The sequence below is a fragment of the Oryzias latipes genome, chromosome 16 (genome assembly GCF_002234675.1).
Source record: "Oryzias latipes chromosome 16, ASM223467v1".
NCBI lineage: Eukaryota > Metazoa > Chordata > Actinopteri > Beloniformes > Adrianichthyidae > Oryzias > Oryzias latipes.
In genome coordinates, this window is record NC_019874.2 from 5159284 (window position 1) to 5176778 (window position 17495).

At 40.7% G+C, this 17495-nt stretch overlaps 1 protein-coding gene across 24 annotated transcripts in view; it reads left to right on the forward strand.

Moving 5' to 3' along the window:
• The first annotated feature begins 450 nt into the window (after positions 1-450).
• rims2 (regulating synaptic membrane exocytosis 2) overlaps positions 451-17495 on the forward strand; it is a 169506-nt gene continuing 152461 nt past the window's right edge. For 11 of the 24 annotated variants that reach the window (XM_023963925.1, XM_023963917.1, XM_023963924.1 and 8 more), the window contains exons 1-2: positions 452-689; positions 975-1166. In XM_023963925.1, coding sequence (XP_023819693.1) covers positions 991-1166 — 176 coding nt within the window. In that variant the 5' untranslated portion in view covers positions 452-689; positions 975-990. Of the gene's footprint in view, positions 690-974; positions 1167-17495 lie in introns of all 24 variants that reach the window. The other 13 variants (XM_020709925.2, XM_020709924.2, XM_023963935.1 and 10 more) reach the window with 2 other exon arrangements.

The window sequence follows — 17495 nt, forward strand, 5'->3', positions numbered from 1 at the left end:
GGGAAAGTGATCCATCAGGAGTTTATAGAGATCTAAAAATATCTGTATTGTATTATGGGCTGCGGATAGGGTTATATATAGAAAACATATTCTCTTCTGCATTTCTAGACTTGACCAGAGTAGGGAGTGTTGCATGCTGTTTGGGGAATTGCAGAATTTCTCAGCTGTAGAAGCTCTGGGTTTGAACGGCAGCCGCACCTGTTCTTACAGCCGTGCTCACGATGATATTCCGTGTCTAAGCTCCCACTCCACAACTGTCCCTCCTCTGATCTGCTCATGAAATATGCATGCTGTTTTTGTCCCTGCTGCTCCAGTCGGCCGCAGCTCCACTCCGGGTTTTGCAGCTGCTGTTCTCCTGCTGTCAATGAACATCCAGCGCCTCCTCTCTGGCTTCAGTCTACGTCTTTCCATCGCTCCGCCTCTTCTTCTCCTCTCTCCCTCTCCTCCATTCTACTCTGCCTCTCTCTGTCATTGCATCCATATTTTTGTGCATTGAAGAAATCTCCAAGAATTAGGCTGTAGGAACTGGCTGGAGGAACCTAAACAGAGCAACAGAGGAGGGATAAGGGCTCCAAGGGAAAGCAAACAAGGGCGGACGGGACATCTTTGATGCCATCATGCCAGTATAACCCCTCTGAAGGATGGCAGCGATGGGTTAGGCAGGATTTACCATGACTGCAAAATAAAAGGCAAGAGTTCTTCATCTAATCCTCCCTATGCTCCTTTTTTAATGTCTCTGAAGTACCCGAATGGATGGAGGCTGATGTTTGGAAAAGGTTGTAAACTGAAGCCTTTGATTCTTAAGGAGGCATGTGTCATATGTCGCTGAACTCGGTGTTTCTTAAAACAGCAACAGATTGGATGCTGAGCACTTAACCGGCAACTGTCAGACTGTTGTGTGTGTGTGTGTGTGTGTGTATAAATACATATGAATATATAATATTTGTTGACCGTGTCCTTTCCCTTTCTTTTAGCCACCGTGTGTGAAAGATGTCTGCCCCACATGGGCCCCAGGGTGGCCCTGGGCCTGCCGCCGCCGCCGACGCTCCCTCAGCCACGCCGGAGATGCCGGATCTCAGCCACCTCACCGAGGAGGAGAGGAGGATCATCCTGGGCGTCATGGACCGACAGAAGAAGGAGGAAGCGAAGGAGCAGTCCATGTTGAAGTAAGGACAGCTCTTGTCGTGGTCTGGGGAGGTTGATGGATGCAGAGTCAGTCTGAGTTTGCCGGAGAGATGCCTTGGTGTTGCTTCTTGACGCGCAGCTCAGAGCTTTTGACAGCCGGACAGCAGCGGCGGGCACAAGGTGAGAGGCAGCGGCGCCTCCTGTGGGGGATATTTACTCACTTTCTCGCGTGAAAGTCTTTAGGATGACAGTCAGGCTTCGTGTTTTGCTGAGGCAGAGAGTGAGATGTGTTTCCGCAGTTTGTTGTGACTGTATCTGTACTACAGTGGGTTGGGTTAGCGACACACAGCCGCCATTTTCACGTAAAAAGCATGCTTAACCTTTCCCCACGGACGTCATCGAGATTACACAATATGACAGAGGAGCGATCGTTTAAGGTGTCCTCTTTGATGATGGAGCTGGGTGCGTGCGTGACAGTGAGATTTGAAGGCTAAAGTCTCGGCGGAGCTATCCTCTCCACCTCCTCCCCTTGTTTTGGACAGATGTCTCTCGGAGCGGTTTCAGCACCACGGAGCTGTCCGCAGCCAGGCTCCGCTTTTAAGGTGGACCGGGGAATTTTCCGCACGGAATTTAGTCATACGGCTGTTGCGTGATGGAGCATTACTATCTGTCGTCTCCACGTGGCTGCTGCACGCGCACACTCATTCAACACACTGTTCAGGAGAGATTCAACTGTGAGCGACCAGGGCCAGATCAATAGATCCATTTATTGATAAATAACTATTGTCTTGCAATTTGCCATTTAACTCTTGAGCAGGAATTATAATAAGGGAAGCAAATAATAACATGAGCTTAATTTGAAATCTTTACATTTCTGTAAAAAATCATTATTAGGTCTATAATAACCTGTGTACAGTAATAAAAATAGGTCTAGCAGTTTATCCCATTATGGTGGAATCAGCATTACTATGATCTCCTACATGCATGCATTCAGTTTATTATACTTCTTTTAATGACAGTGGGTTTTCATAAAAGCAGATCAAAATACAATTTAAAAAGTTTTTGTTATTATTACTTTGTTCCTTAATGAAATGAGACTTAGAAATGTCGTCAAATTACCCTTGGGCCAGACAGATTAAAGGGCGTTGTCCTTAAATGTTGAGTTTTTGCTTCAGTTATGAAGCTCATGGCCATCGAAACACTTTATCTGAATGCCGGCTAGATATTAACCCACGTTTCAGAGGATTAGCATCATTTCTGTTAACTTTACTGCAGGAGTTCTGTCACCACCACTGCACTTTTTAAATCTTTGTTGGAATATTAAAGGAGGCAAAAGTGTGCAATCTCCTCCTTGTGCAGCTGCATGACAAACATGACTCATGTACTCTAAGACATGGCTACCTCAGCTGCCGCAGTACGTGACAGTGTGAATCATCCATACTTTTTTCTCCCATTCCCTCTCCGTAAAAGGTACCGCCTCCTTCTACCATATGACTACACATCTGCTCTTTTTTGTTCACTTTGGGGTAGATGAGGCAGGCGATTTTAGTTGACCTGACTTGAACAGTGATGCTGAAACAATGCTATGACTGGCAGTGGACAAACGTGACTGAATATTTTGCCGTAGTTTCCCAGATTTAACTAGCTGAATACAGAGATGCCAGCTGTTACAGTCAGTTTGAAATTGCATTAGATTGTCAGGGGTGTAATGATTAATCCACTTAATCGATTAATCAATGTTAATTAATTTATGTTTTTATGATCCAACTAAATCAGTCTGTCTGATGCAAGTTGTTAATTAAATCAAATAGGTCTCTACCATTATAAATTGTTTCAAAATGAAATAAATCGATTATATTGACATTGGAAATTAACATTTGGATTGAGACGGGTGGGTTTACTTTACAATAACCTAAAAATGATCAAGTGTATCACAGCGGACAACACACACGTGATGACAGCAAAAATGGATCAGTCCATCATTCCAGTTAATGTGTGGAAACACTTTGAATTTAGCAAAGACATGTGACTATACAGTGTGGTAGAATGTTCTAAGAATGTTCTCTTTGGATTCTTTGGATGTGGAAAAACAACAGTGGACTGAACTTTAGGAAACTAAAATGTGAATGGATTTGACATTCGTTCTTGTTTACTTGTTTGTTTGGACACATATTTCATTCACACTTGACTATTTTGCAAGAAATTGCAGTAATGTGGAAAACTTCACCTGCACTGTTCAGTGCCAGGTATTTCTCTCTGAGTCACACTGGTTGAAGTTTTGGCTAAAGGTTTTCTGGATCCATTTTAGGTCAGAGAATCGGATCGTTCAAAATGAATCAATTTGGACTATGAATTGTATCATCAACGACAAATTTTGATATGAATAAATAAATGAGGAATTGTTACACCCCTAATGCATGTAGTGGACTGTACTATTATCTGACTGCTTGTATTTTCAATGTATTTATTTATTTATTTTTGCTGAGGTATCCAGCTTGTTCCACAAGCCTGGTTAATGTCTTATAATGGTAATCTTTCTTTCAGTTTTCACACATCATAACCATACTATAAGCGCTGCCTTTACATACTTGGTGACTCATCGTGAGTCACTAAAACAGTAAATCCCCTCTTCCGTCTTTTTCACCAATGAATCACACAAACATACCATATCCTGGAGCAGAGTCAATATGCTCAGCCCTGGGACAGGTACAAATGCAGAGGATTAACTTGTCATGTAGGCTGTTGTAGCGTTTGCAGACATGTCAGAAATGGACTCCTACAGTGCCACCTTGCTGGTCGTGCATCTCCTCTGACCCATTCATGGTCCACTTCCCTTGCAATTTGGGTGGGTGTTTCAGGAAAGTAGCTGCTCCAACACTGAACTAACATAGGGAATCCTGGGAGAATGAAGACGTGAATGAAGGAGAGAGGAATCCACCAGCAGCAGGGTGTGCCAGCTTTCTGCTATCTCACTGAAGGTGCCACAGAGAGTGTGGATGGAAATGCAGCACTGCTGACTTGCACGTACAGTAATTAGCTTCTCTCTGGCTGCTTATTATTTGTCCAGTGTGTTTATATTCATTTAGAAAATGTGCTGCATCAATAGAAAATCCATCTGAAGAAGTGGAGTGGTGCTCTGCACGTCTGTAGCTGTAAATGTAAAACAATGCTAATGAGGCTCATAAAAGCTGCTGCAGTCAGACTCACATTTTGGTCATATTTTCAATATTCTAGCTTAAATACATGCAAAGCTCTGTCTGCAGTTAATCATAACAACACAAGTGCAATATTTCAGTGTAATAAAAGAAAAGGAGAAGAAATATTGGCTTTGGGATGGGGATCAGCTGTGATGAAGTGACCCAAAAAAGAGCCTGGGGCTTCACTTCTCCTTCCCCTTTGATTTTACCTCCTGCTGTGGGTGTTTGTTGTCTGATCGAGAAGCAGCAGCAACCTTTCTCATTCTACCTTTTCTAGTATTGATACTATTAAACATTTGTGAGATAGTAGCTATTTGTTTTTAACCCCTAAAGTCCCACCCTGATCATCTGTTGATCTATTGTAAAAGCGGTCCCAGTGGTCTTTTATTTATGATTATGCCCTTTTTAGCCAACATTAAAAAAAAAACGTGTCATTTTCTTGCAGAGCGGCAGTAGTCCATTAGAAATTCACCTCTGAGTTGTGGATGGAGATATCTTGCACTCCCTTCTGCTCCCCATGAACTCTCTCTGTTTATGTGCTCTCTTACTAGCTTACAGCCCATCACACCCCTAACCTAACATTACCGGTGCAACAAAAATGGCGAGCAATATTGGAGCTATCCAGACATCTGATACGAGGAAAACAAAGACGTGCAGATCTATTTATCTGCCAGTGGATGCATCCGAATGGAGCGGACCAGGGAGCTTGTGGCCCGCCCATTGTATTTTCTATGTAACAAATGCACTCTTTTTTAAAGTACATTTTTCCATTTGCTTCTGATTCACAACAATTTGAAAAAAAAAAATACTTAAATGCTATTTCAATCTGAATTTTCTTTGTATATGTCTTCCATCTTCAGAAAAATAGCACAAGAACATTTTAAAAACACCAAAGACACAATCTGCACTGAAGTGGGTCTTTAAAAAAGCTCTACAATGAGCCATTCAGCTCGTGGATTACAAAGTTATGTTTACGTGATAGCATATAGGGCTGTTTATTTACTCATTTTTTCTTCAAAAGTAGAAGCAACTTAAAACTAATTTAGATTTTTGGTTGCATCAGGCACAATAAAATCTTTCAAACAACCTGAATCCCAGATGTAGCAACTAAATGACAAATCACACATTTCTTGGAGTGGCTGTGTTGTTCAGTCTTTGGCTTTGAGGATTTTCATCAGGTCCACTTCAAGTCTCTAACATGCAGAGGAGGAGGTGCAAACTGATGGCATCTAGCAAATTTTAATCTGACACCCATTTGTTTAGGTTAATATATAGTATTGTATTTATCATTTCCATTTCTAGTGCTTTGTTTTCTTGATAATCTTCCAGAAGCACGGAAAAACTGTCAGTTCAGACGGAGTCACACCATATATGTGACCACTTAAACCTATTCCTAATCTGTAATAAACTGCAGATTAATTATCATTGTTTTTCAAAGGTAATTCCTTACTTTTTCTTGGAGTTCTCTGTAAAATTTGAAAAGTGAGTCCCGTATTACCATTAAAATGTTTTCTTTATAATACCTCCAGGTGTAGAACTTACCGTCTGAAGCGACTAAAGTATTTCTCATTGAGATGAGAGACGTGTGGTATTGACCATAAAGAATGTTGTTTGCTGTCGGTAAAGTGAAAGTCCTGCAGGGACATTTGAAGCAGCAACCTTCATCTTTAGTCACTTTAACATGAAAATATAGTCTACATACTAAAAACATGAAAAGAAAACAAAGATTAAGCCCATGATCTTTGGTTTGTGTGTCTCAGAAAGACTAAAACAAAAAGAATACAACAAAATCAAAGCAAGTCCAAATGTCTGCATCAACAGGAGGACAGACAGCTCTGTGAAAACAGACCTAAATACACTTAGAGAAAAGATAAAAATGACAGTTTTCTGAGTTTAAATAGGCTGGCAGGACATTAAAAGTATCTGACCTCAAACTGAAAAGGAAATCTTGTTTGTGGTATTTCATGATTCTCAAATGCCTCCCAGTCTCACCTTTTTGAACAGAGGGAAGTATCACTCAAAATTCCTTGGTAAAGTCTTCCACTACTCTGTCACACGCAACACTGAGCATGGAAGCTAACTGCCTTCACTGCACTGATCTGCCAAATCATCCTTTCGATGGTGGAGTTGGACACGATGTGTGTTGATGTTCAATTGATTTGCTCCCATTTCCTTTTCCAGTTTACCCTTCCTGTCCCTGGCCGCACGTGCACACTCACACACCTCACTCTCCCGCCCGGCTCCTCCATCAGATTGGGCTGCAAAGCTCAGTGTACCAGCTGGGGTCAGTGCTTCAGAGAGGCCTGGGTCCCTGGAGGCTGTGGGTTCTCTAACACTCTGAAGAGAGGAGCTCTGGTGAAGTGCTGTGGACACACATTACAGCGGTCTGAACCTCCCGCTCTCCTGGTCTACTGTACGCATTCATGTTTTGGACTGAACAAACAATCCAGAGTGGCACGAAATCTGAGCAGCATGAGTGACGTCAAACTCCAGCCTGTTTATTGAAACCTGTGACAGCACAGTGCTGCACTTTGTGTCAGGACTGCAAACAATGCAAGAGCCAAAGTGAGTCAGGTTTAATGCAGCCTCCACTAAAATAGCAGCAATTCAAAGACAATGGGCTCGTAAAACCGGTAAAACATCACAAACATCATACTTGTTCTGAATATCTCTTCTTTGTATTAGTTCATGTAATTATTAGCATCAGGTCCTTTCTTTTTACAGTTAATAGATTGTCTAACTAGGTGTGTAGCAGTGGTTGGTGCTTTTGCCTCACAGCGAAAAGGTCCTGGTTTGAATCCTGGCTGGGACCTTTCTGTTTGGAGTTTACATGCTCCATGTGGAAGCGTGGGTTTTTTTCTCCGTGGACTCCGGCTTCCTCCCACCATAAGCACGCTTCATAGGTTAATTGGTGACTCTAAACTGTCCCTAGGTGTGCATGTGTGAGTGTGTGTGGGAGTGCCACAGACTGGCAACCTGTCCAGGGCGTACGCCGCATTTACCTAGCAGCAGTCCGGAAAGCCATATAGCGTGTTAAAAAGATGGATGGATGGTGTTCTAACAAAAAATAATTGTTTTGTGCATTTCTGATTATTTCTTTATTAAAATTGTTGTGATTTAGGAGCAGATGGAAAAATGAAGTTGGACAAATATTGTATCAGGCCACAAGCTTCCTGCTCTGCTCCATTCTGATGCATCCACTTGCAGACAAATAGATCCATGTTTGTCTTTTTTTCTTGTTTGAGCTGGAATCTGGATATGTATGGCTGGAAAGGTCCAATATTGCTCACTGTTTTTGTTGTGATACTGTTAGGTAGGGGATGTTAGGAGCTTTAAGCTAGACAGAACATGTGTAAATAAATGTAAACAGGAAGTAGGGGCAAGCTTTCTCAGCACCAACAATTACGCCCACAAATCAGTGGTGGATTTTCTGCCGCTCTGCATAAACTATGTCCTAGAAAACGACACAGTTTTTTTTAATTTTTGCTAAAAAATGCATAATCATAATTAAAAAAAACACTGAGAAAGCTTTGAAAAAAGATCAAAAGAGGATCAGAATGGGACTTTAAATTAATAGGAGTGACCTGTAACTAAATATAAAAAAAGGCAAGGGATAAAAGGTTCACACTAGAAAATACACACTGCCCATATGCTCACGTTACATGTTGTTCTTATGTTTGTTTAGCCCACCTCACCCATGCACTGTGGCATTTCCCACAGACACTGTGGGAAAAGCCAATTCTGTCCCAAACATCTTCCATCCCCAACTTTCCTTCACTGTTGTCCAGGCTTCACCCAACATGGTAAACAAGACATCCTTATGCTAATTACATGACATTATGTTGAGGTTATGGAAAATATATTTACAGGGAACTCATTTTTTTTACTGTAACTAGTTGTTCTTCTATTCCTATTCAGCAAAACAATGAAGAAAAAAATCAAAACATACAGACCAACTTTGAAAGACAACTAAGTCTTCATTTTTCTTCAAAGTGTCAGCAGTTTTGTATTTTTGTTCCCTGCATGACAAACAGCAGTGATAAACATGGATGTTCTTCCCTTAGTTTGAAACTGTTGTGAAAAGGCTTCAGTCTGATCAATGAAGTTAGTGGATGACACATTTTCCATCACTTTTTAGGAGGGATGTGTTACGACTGCGATTTTAGTGCTTCCTGCAGAAGTGTTTGCAGGTTCCGGCAATAGTGCAGATGTGGGGCAGATGTGCATCCTTATTACGCATCTGTTCTCTGATTGTTTGCGTCACTCCATATTTTGTTGCGGTGTTGGCATCTCATATTTAGGCAAACAGCAAATCTCCTGAATTAAATGTTGTTATTTTCTTTGCTATGACATTAAACCAGAAACAATGTCGGCAGTTCAACTGTAACACTCATCAATTATGTCTGCCGTCAAACTGAATGTTTCTCTTTTAAAACAGTTGAATGTTTACATTTACTGAGAATTTTTGGAAAAATTGAACATTCTGTGCACATTTATTTTGAAGAGCATCATTTTTCACATTACTTATTGTGCTATACAGTTCTGTCCGTGTTGGTTTTAAACATTCTTGTTTTTTTTACCGCTTGTAATTTCCCAATAAAAGTGGAAAATGAAGGTGATGAAAAGAAAAACGAACAGGTTAGCAGGGAAGGGAGGGTAGCAAATGAGAATGGAGGCGAGAGGAGTGACGAGGAGGGGCAAGAGGAAAACATCAGAGAGAAGATGAGTGGCGAAACACTGACGTCTGTGATGGTATCACGTCCTGTTGCTCTGTGACAGCTCCAGCTCCCATTGACAGAGCAATCAGCCTGCCATCTCTCAGAGCCCGCACAGCAACAGCTTCTATTATCTCCTGACTTTGTTTTAGCATCTGCATTTGTCAGCATGGGTTTTATTGTCTTCGGTGCTTTTATCACTTAAGCAAGGTTAGGAGGGATTTTCCTGTGTCTTGCTGAGGAGCTTCAGACGCCCTTGCCAAAGCCCGGAAGATACTGAAATAGGCTGTTTTGTTCAGCACCAGATGGGGAAAACGCGGAAGAACAAGTTTTGAAATGACTTTAACTCGTGTACCCTCCCACCCCCTGGTGTTCCAAACAGGAAGAACCCGCTGGCTCCAAGACATAAACAACTTTTACCCAGTCGTTATATTGGTCAGAATAACCGTTCTTGCTCTGACACCTTTTTTCTTTTTACATGTTCTTGCTAATGTGTGATTATAGGTGAATGCAGCCATGATGTGGTTTCAGAAAAATATGACACTGGACTGAGTAATAAGGATTCTCAGAGCTTCTACGGTTTATGGAAACTGTGTGGAGAAATTTTCAAAAACAATAATAACTGAATTGTTTCCTCTTTAAATCCATCTTTTCTGCATGTAGAAATTCTGCAAAGGGTTTTTGCACAAAGTGGATAGATCAAATGGAAAAAGGGAGCAAGCACCTCCAGGTTAAACCCTGTCAGAAAAATATCCCAGCTGAGACAGAAATCAAGGACCAGGCGGGAAGGAAGGAAATGATGGAAGTTTCAGCTTTTTTTGACAGTTGCAGCCAGTTGTAAACTCAGAGTTGGGTAGTTCAATCCTCCGTGGTGGGTGTTTACCTTGAAAGCCATTGCTGTGTGGTGGACAGACAGCCAAATTCCAGTCACTGTCAATGGGAGTGCAGTGGGAGGGGCCTAACATCTAGGTGAGAGTGTTCAGGTAAGAGGTAGATGAACCTGATGCAGCAGCAGGCCTTTGGACTTCACTGCGACGTGATAAAGGGGTGTTCTGATGTTTTTCCGATCCTCTGTACAGACTTGATGTTGATGTCTTGATGTTTTATTTACATTCAGTATTCATAGTTTGAAAATAATTGATCCCCCTTAGATCAATTTAAAGGCAGTGGTATTCAAAAACGAATTCTATGTTGCAGCAATCTACACATTCATAATTACAACTTTACAAATTAAAACATTGGTGTTGGTCATTGGTGGTGGACAATGTGAAACCACAGTGTGTCATGACGCACTTAGCATGAGGACCCAGATGCTGGAACCCAGAAGGATGACAGGTTAGTGTTTTTGATGAGAAAAGGATTTATTGTTTCTCCAGGGATGGTTGTGGTATTGTTGGAGGAGTTCCAGACTTGAGGAGAGCTGGTGGCATGGCTGGAGGGCTTAGTGCGGTTTGTGAACCGTGGAGTCTTCTGGCTTCTTCTGAGCAGCAGAATGGCAGGGCGCGGTGACGTCACTCGTGAAATGATAAAAGATCCCGTAGCAGAGAGCAAGGATTAATACAAGGCTGAGAACAAGGCTGAGAACAAGGCTGAGAGCAATGCAAGAGCATGAGAGCAAAAACTTAAGACCAGGCTTAGTCACCATAAGGGGTAACGAACTGGCGTTGAACTGATGAGTGTGGTCTCCTTTTAAGCAGTATGGCAGATGAGGTGAGTGGCGTCAGCTCGTGGCAATCAGGGAGCAGAGCAGGCAGAGCTGGAGGGGGAGGAGTCTGACAGGCACCATGAAACAGTGAAATTTCCATATAAACAGTTTAAATTTCCAGAACTATAAACTCTTCCCATCACTTTCAAATTCCTCGAGCATCATTGGGAGGCTAATCTGTGAAACATGTTGGAATTAGAAGTTATAGATTTTATAATGGGGTAAGTGAGGCAAGCTTGCAATAATTATGTTTCCCTGTTGTCCGCATATTTTTCACTGGAATATTGTGAAAATGTATTACATGAATCCTTGGCTCAAGCTGAACGAAACGGCCTGAATTACCATATGAACATATTAAGCATATGGGTGTGGTTAACAAAAAACTTCTGCTGCCAAACCAAAAGTTTACTTTGCAAAATGACATAAACTTGGTCAAAAAGGGGTGGCGAGGGCGAGGCTGGATAGTGCCTGCAGGCCATACAATGCTGCTCGCGGCTTTAACTTAAAAAGATTTCCAAAGATGAAAATAAAGGTTGGTTCAGTTGCTATTTCTATTAGTCAGTTCTGTTAGATTTAAACTTTCGATCAGACTTTTAAAGCTTGGTTTGAATCACAAACTGAACAACATGAATAACAGGCGGAGGAGAAGAGAAATCTGTTGATGCTTCTGCAGAAACATGCTGACCATCTGCTCATCACAAGAGCAGACCATAAGCTTTTCACGAACGAGGTTTTGGCTGAAAACATTTCAATACTTTGTGAGCTTACTCCAAATTTGACATAAAAGGTAATTGGCTTTGTGCAGGCTTGCTTCAGTAGATAGGTGTCACAGCATTTGGAGACACAGATGAAGAAAGGTGCTGCTTTTAGGTTGGACCCTGGAACTCAGCTCTCTTCTGCTGGTTTCAGTCAAAGACTGAGAAGACCCGCTGTTACTGGGACTAATAATAGCAGATACACTCAACCCCCTGCTGTGGTTAACATGCTGGTAGGCACAAAGAATCTGACTGCCTGTGATCTCTAAAGCCTCCAGGAAGCAAAACAGAGAAATTAGCATTTCAGTCAGTCAATATGAACCTGCTCAGATCATGTTTATGAGGCTGTTTTATACAAAAAATTTTGCAAAATACTTTTTTGAACCTAGCTCCATGGATGTGTAATAATACAATTTAAAATATAAAAACTATATTTAAAAATCCTGGAAGAATCTGTGAAACACAAATATTAATGGTTTTTTAATGTTTTAGTTTGTTCTTATTGATTTCAAATGAATTATTTGTAAATATCTGCTGCAATTGGCACACTGATTTTAATCAATCTATAAATATATTTAGTCAGCAGCCGTGAATGAAAGCAAGTTAACAAAACCGTAACTTCTGCTGTTGATGAGAAAGCATTTGACCTCTCAAGAACATGGTAGCCACATGCATGTGCATCACATTTTGGGCTATAGTTAATTCTGCTTAACTGTGACTATATGTGTGTGGAGGGTTAGCTCAAATATTAGCTTGGTGCTGCTCTAAACCCAGAATTGACTAAGGAGTATTTATTAGAATTAAAAATAAAATTATCCTTGAAAAAAAGAAATAGTTTTTTAAAGTAATTTATACTGTCACCACAAATACAAATATATTAACCACAACTTCAGTTTAATCTTTTGCTAAGATTTTTATACATTTGATCAGGAGAATTATAAGAGTGACATAAAATTAATGATTTACTTTTTTCAGACATTTACAAAAAGCCTTGAACAGTTTAAAATAGTCACATTTTGATTTAGTATAAAATGTAAACATATGCACATAACCATAGCCTCTGTGACTCACTTAAATTACATGATGAATAGATAAAAACTTGGTGCAGGCTTTTTCGTGTTTTCCTTTTTTATGCTGAGGGCTGAATCTCACAAGTACACACTTCCACAAATACTGTAAACCCAAATATTCTCAATACTTCAGACTGTCAATGCACCAGAAGAAAATTCATGCTTTTTGTTATATATATATTATATATTTTTTATTTCAGTTTGGACTTTGTCACAATTTCAATCAGTTTTGAGTCGGCCCACTACTGCTGGATTTTAAGTAATTTTCAAAGAAAAAGTATCTTGGACAGAAAGCTTTGACACGAAAGCATCCAAATAATATTTTTTCTTGTTTCTTAAATTTTTACCCCCACAAAAAAATAACCATAAAAAAACCTACCATTCCTCAAGTAGCTAGTGTCTTTCACCAGAAAGTTATGCTGATCTTCATGATTAATATAAAGTGCTTTAAAACTATGTTTTTGCACACAGCCACTGTAAATTTTGTGCACGTTGCACAGAGGAAAATTGGTCATAGGTCAACATACGAGGAAAAAGTAAGAAAGTTGTAGTATTTACGTGAAATTTTCACAGATGTCTCACGAATGAACCACCTTAAACCACAGAAGACGTACGAGTAAACCACACAAAGAACCACCTTAAACCAATATAGAACATGAACCGTGCGTGATTATTGCGCTTTTTACATGCAGTTCATTAGTGATTCATTAGTGGTTATACATTGGTGGTTCAGGCGTTAAAAGCCTGTTGGACATACGTGGAACGGTTGTGGACAGCAACAAATCTGACCTGTATCTCCCAAAAATCAAGCACAATTGCATAAGATTTACATAACAACTGCATATTTTACTACATAAAATAAAATATGTAGTAAAATATGCATAGACTTCATAATTCTCAACTGACCAAACATTTTGAACAGCTCCTGACCAACTTCACATAAAGTCCTGTCGGCTGAAACCCTCGACGGACATCGGCGCACATCAACGAATGGCCAATGTAAGAAACACTTACGAATAATATATATCACGCATGTATCACGTATAACCAAAATTTACTACGTAGAACATGTGTATAATGCACGTGTGACACGGCCTCTTAGTATTTAAACTGTAGATGTTTCTCATTTCAAAGAAATAAACAAAACAAATCTACAAGATATTAATGTTTATTTTACGACAAAACGTCAATTAGGACTCTAAAATGTTGACAGAAAAACTGTCAAACCTGAACTAGACACTAGAGTGACTTCTTAACTGTCCTCTCTGTCTGGAAGCTTACACATTTACAAGCAGTGGTTTACACAGAGTGCTCTAATCTCTCCTTATCCCACGTGTATGCATGTTTGTGTGTGTGGGTGTGTGCAGATGTGTGTGTTTGCAGACGTTCTCTTCATTCAAGACTCTTCTGGTTAAAGCAGGTGCAAGCCGGTGACTCAATGTCCCGGCCAGCCCCTCAAACACACCTTTGTTCGGCCTAAATCTCAAACCATCCAGCGCTTTATGTCAACAAGTGCAGCAGGGTTTGTGTTACACCCACAGATGTCATAAACTGAAGCAGACATCCTCTCTGTAGAGACCTTATGACAAGGAGTCCAACTCATTATGTAATAACTGCTGCAGTGATTCTCTTAAAAAAATTTACATTGGCTTATGTAAGCCCTGCTCACATCACAGGATCTCCAAATATCTGTTTACATTTGTTATATATTCTCTCTTGTTCTTTTTCTTCTCTTTGAGCTGATTCTGTATTCAACTTGTAGTTTTTCTCCTCATTTTGCTGTTTTGAAAAATGCTGGTTGGGATCACAAGGTCAGCATTGCACTAATTTCATGTACAGCTGCTGATAATGCTGCTGTATGGCAGAAGCAGCCAGCTGACAAAAGGGGGAAGGATAAAGAGCAGCCATTGCTGTGACATCACTATTGCAGGGATCCTGGTCCTTATATAAACTCACTGCACTGTTGGAAAGACACTGTGTGTCCCACTCATGTGTGCAGCATGCAGAATCCTTCCCACTGATCCTTTATGACTGCTTCAGAGGTGAATACTGCAGGAATTTTGCAGCAGAATTTGGGTTTTATCGTGTGTGTTAAAGCAAAAAGATCAGTTTCCCATCCCCGTCAGCTGACATCGGTCAGGAGGGAAACAGAGAGCTGATATCTTGATCCTAGACCCAGAATCCTGAGTCTGGCGTAGGATCTCTGACTAATCCCCTAATGTCACTCATCCCACTGTGATAACTCCATCATGGACTTGATGATGGGCGGGCCTGATGTGCTGGGGGGAGGGGGCAGTCATGAGAGTAATGCTCCTCTGTGGAAGATGAAACGCTCATTGGAAGGCAGGCAGGCAGGACGGGCTGCTTTTCAAAGCCAACAGGCATGAGGGCGCAGAGGATTGGGAGTTGGGGGCTTACTGTGTTTTCTGTTGACAGGAAGCAGAAGCTGGTTGCCTCATCCTCGAAGGGGGGTCTGCTTGCATGATCGGTTGGCTCTAAATCTGTACAGGGAAGCGATGAATGCAAGGGAATCCTATCATTTGCAACACTACAAACGCTCAAGTCCAGCAGATCCGTCCACCCCAGACGGATGCTGGGAGATCTGAAGTTCAACATGTTTTGATATATGTATACAATACTTTAATCAGACACTTGGTTTTTAATTTGATGGATCTTCAGTGTTTCAGGGAGCCCTGCTACGCATTTTCAAATATTTCAGGGCATTTCTGTGACTTATTAGGGGAAAATATGAAACGCTTATGACACATAAGCTCCAGTTATGACAGATATGTCTTTGTTGGAGCTCCTTTTAGATGCAGGAGTCAGACATTTCACTGTCTCCTCTTTCTTTCTTCTGGGCCTCTCAAAAGTAGATGTAACTGTTGTGAGCTTCTCTGCTGCACTACAAAGACAAAGCTGTGTGATCGACTGCAAACGATGACTGAAAATGACATTTCATCGCCATATGAATCCGAGTTGCTCTGTGGTCACAAAAACATGAGCCAAGACAAAGTGACACGACGTACTAAGAGTTTCTGCATTTGTATTCACCTCAGAAGACAAATTTGTAATCAACATTTTTACAAAGACAGGCTTCGGTCACTAAGGAAACAACCAGAATACAGTCAAATGAAATTAGCAATGCACTCCATTGAGATTGTCGAGCAAAACTAAATCTTGCCAAGAATATTTGCCTAGTTTACTACAATAATGGATTTTATTTAGAGCTCAATAGTGAGATGGAATGACTTGTTAATAGAAAACACTCCTTAAAGATCCACTGAGATGAAAATTTTGTTTATGGTGTTTTTATCATGGCAAATAAAACAAAACAAAACAAAAAAAAACGCCCCTCTCACCCTTCTGCGGTCGGTTTCTCCTCCAAGCTGGGGTCCTCTACCAGAGGCCAAGGAGCTTGAGGGTCCTGCAGTATCTTAGCTGTTTCTAGCACTGCGCTTTTCTGGACTGAGAGGTCTGAGGTCTTTCCAGGTATCTGTTGTAGCCACTCCTCCAGCTTGGGGGTTACTGCCCCGAGTGCTCCAATTACCACAGGCACCACTGTCACCTTCACTTTCCATGCTTTCTCCAGTTCTTCTCTGAGTCCCTGGTATTTCTCCAGTTTCTCATGTTCCTTCTTCCTGATGTTCCCATCGCTTGGCACTGCCACATCCACCACAACAGCTTTCCTCTGTTCTTTGTCCACCACTACAATGTCTGGTTGGTTCTGATACCATCCTATCAGTCTGGATCCGCGGAGGGTGAGAGAGTTTTTTTTTTTGATTTTTTTTTTTTTTTTACAAAGAATATATATATATTGAAAAAATAAGAAAATTAAGCTTAAAATGGCTTTTATGAGTATTTATTTATTCAAATCATTGTGAATCAGGAGAAGAAGAAAAAGATTGTTTTGATACGTAGAAAATCCACCGAGTGGGTCACGAGCTCCGTGCTCTGCTCGATTCTGATGCATCCACTTCCAGACACATAGATCCATGAACGTCTTGTTTTCCTCTGAGCTGGAACATAGATCTAAACTGTACGGCTGGATAGCTCTGATATTGCTCACTATTTTTGTTGAACCAGTAATGTTAGATCCTGTGTCTGAGGGGCTGTAAGATAGCAAGAAAGTATGTGAACATCTCTCAGTTATGAGTGACGCAAAGGGGGGGCTTGCTATGATCCAACGGTCCCACCCACATACATGTATAGAGGTTGATTTCTACTGCCGCTCTGCAGAAACTATGTCCTAGAAAATAGCATAATCATAATTAAAAGACCACTGCAAACAATTTTACAATAAATCAAAAGAGCATTGGCTTGGGTCTTTAATAAAATAGCAATATTTTGTGTTTGGTCTTTCATCATTACAAGCTGCATTTCAGTCATTTTTTTGTCTATTTTAAGTTAATTTTTTTATAATTAATATTATTTTCTTTATTAAACAGAAGTTATCAACACATTGTGTTCAGTATCAAGTACATTCAGTTAACTGGACTAGATTTATAGTTTTAGGCAAAAGAGAGATTCTCCAACATAAAAGTTATCATCACAGCTGAAACCAGAAGAAACTGGAAAAAGAACAGCAGCATACACAACAACGTTCTCAATGTCAAACACTAAGCAATCTACCAAAGACCCTGTACTTCTGCATCACTTAGGAAAAAAGTTTTTTGCATTGGGATTACAAGTATGCATTACTGTAATCCGATTGGCGCCCATATATCCTCACTGAAACAAATGATTTTAAACTGTATTTTCACACTATGGGCTAGACGTTGTACTTAATTCTTGGATTTCATGTTAACTCTAACATTTTCGTGTCTGTCCCACACAGACATGCTCTTTGTCTCAAATGGACAGAATAAGGTCACCCTGAGCCATGTTGAACCTATAGTGAGTTAAAGCTACACTGTTTTCAAGTAACATAG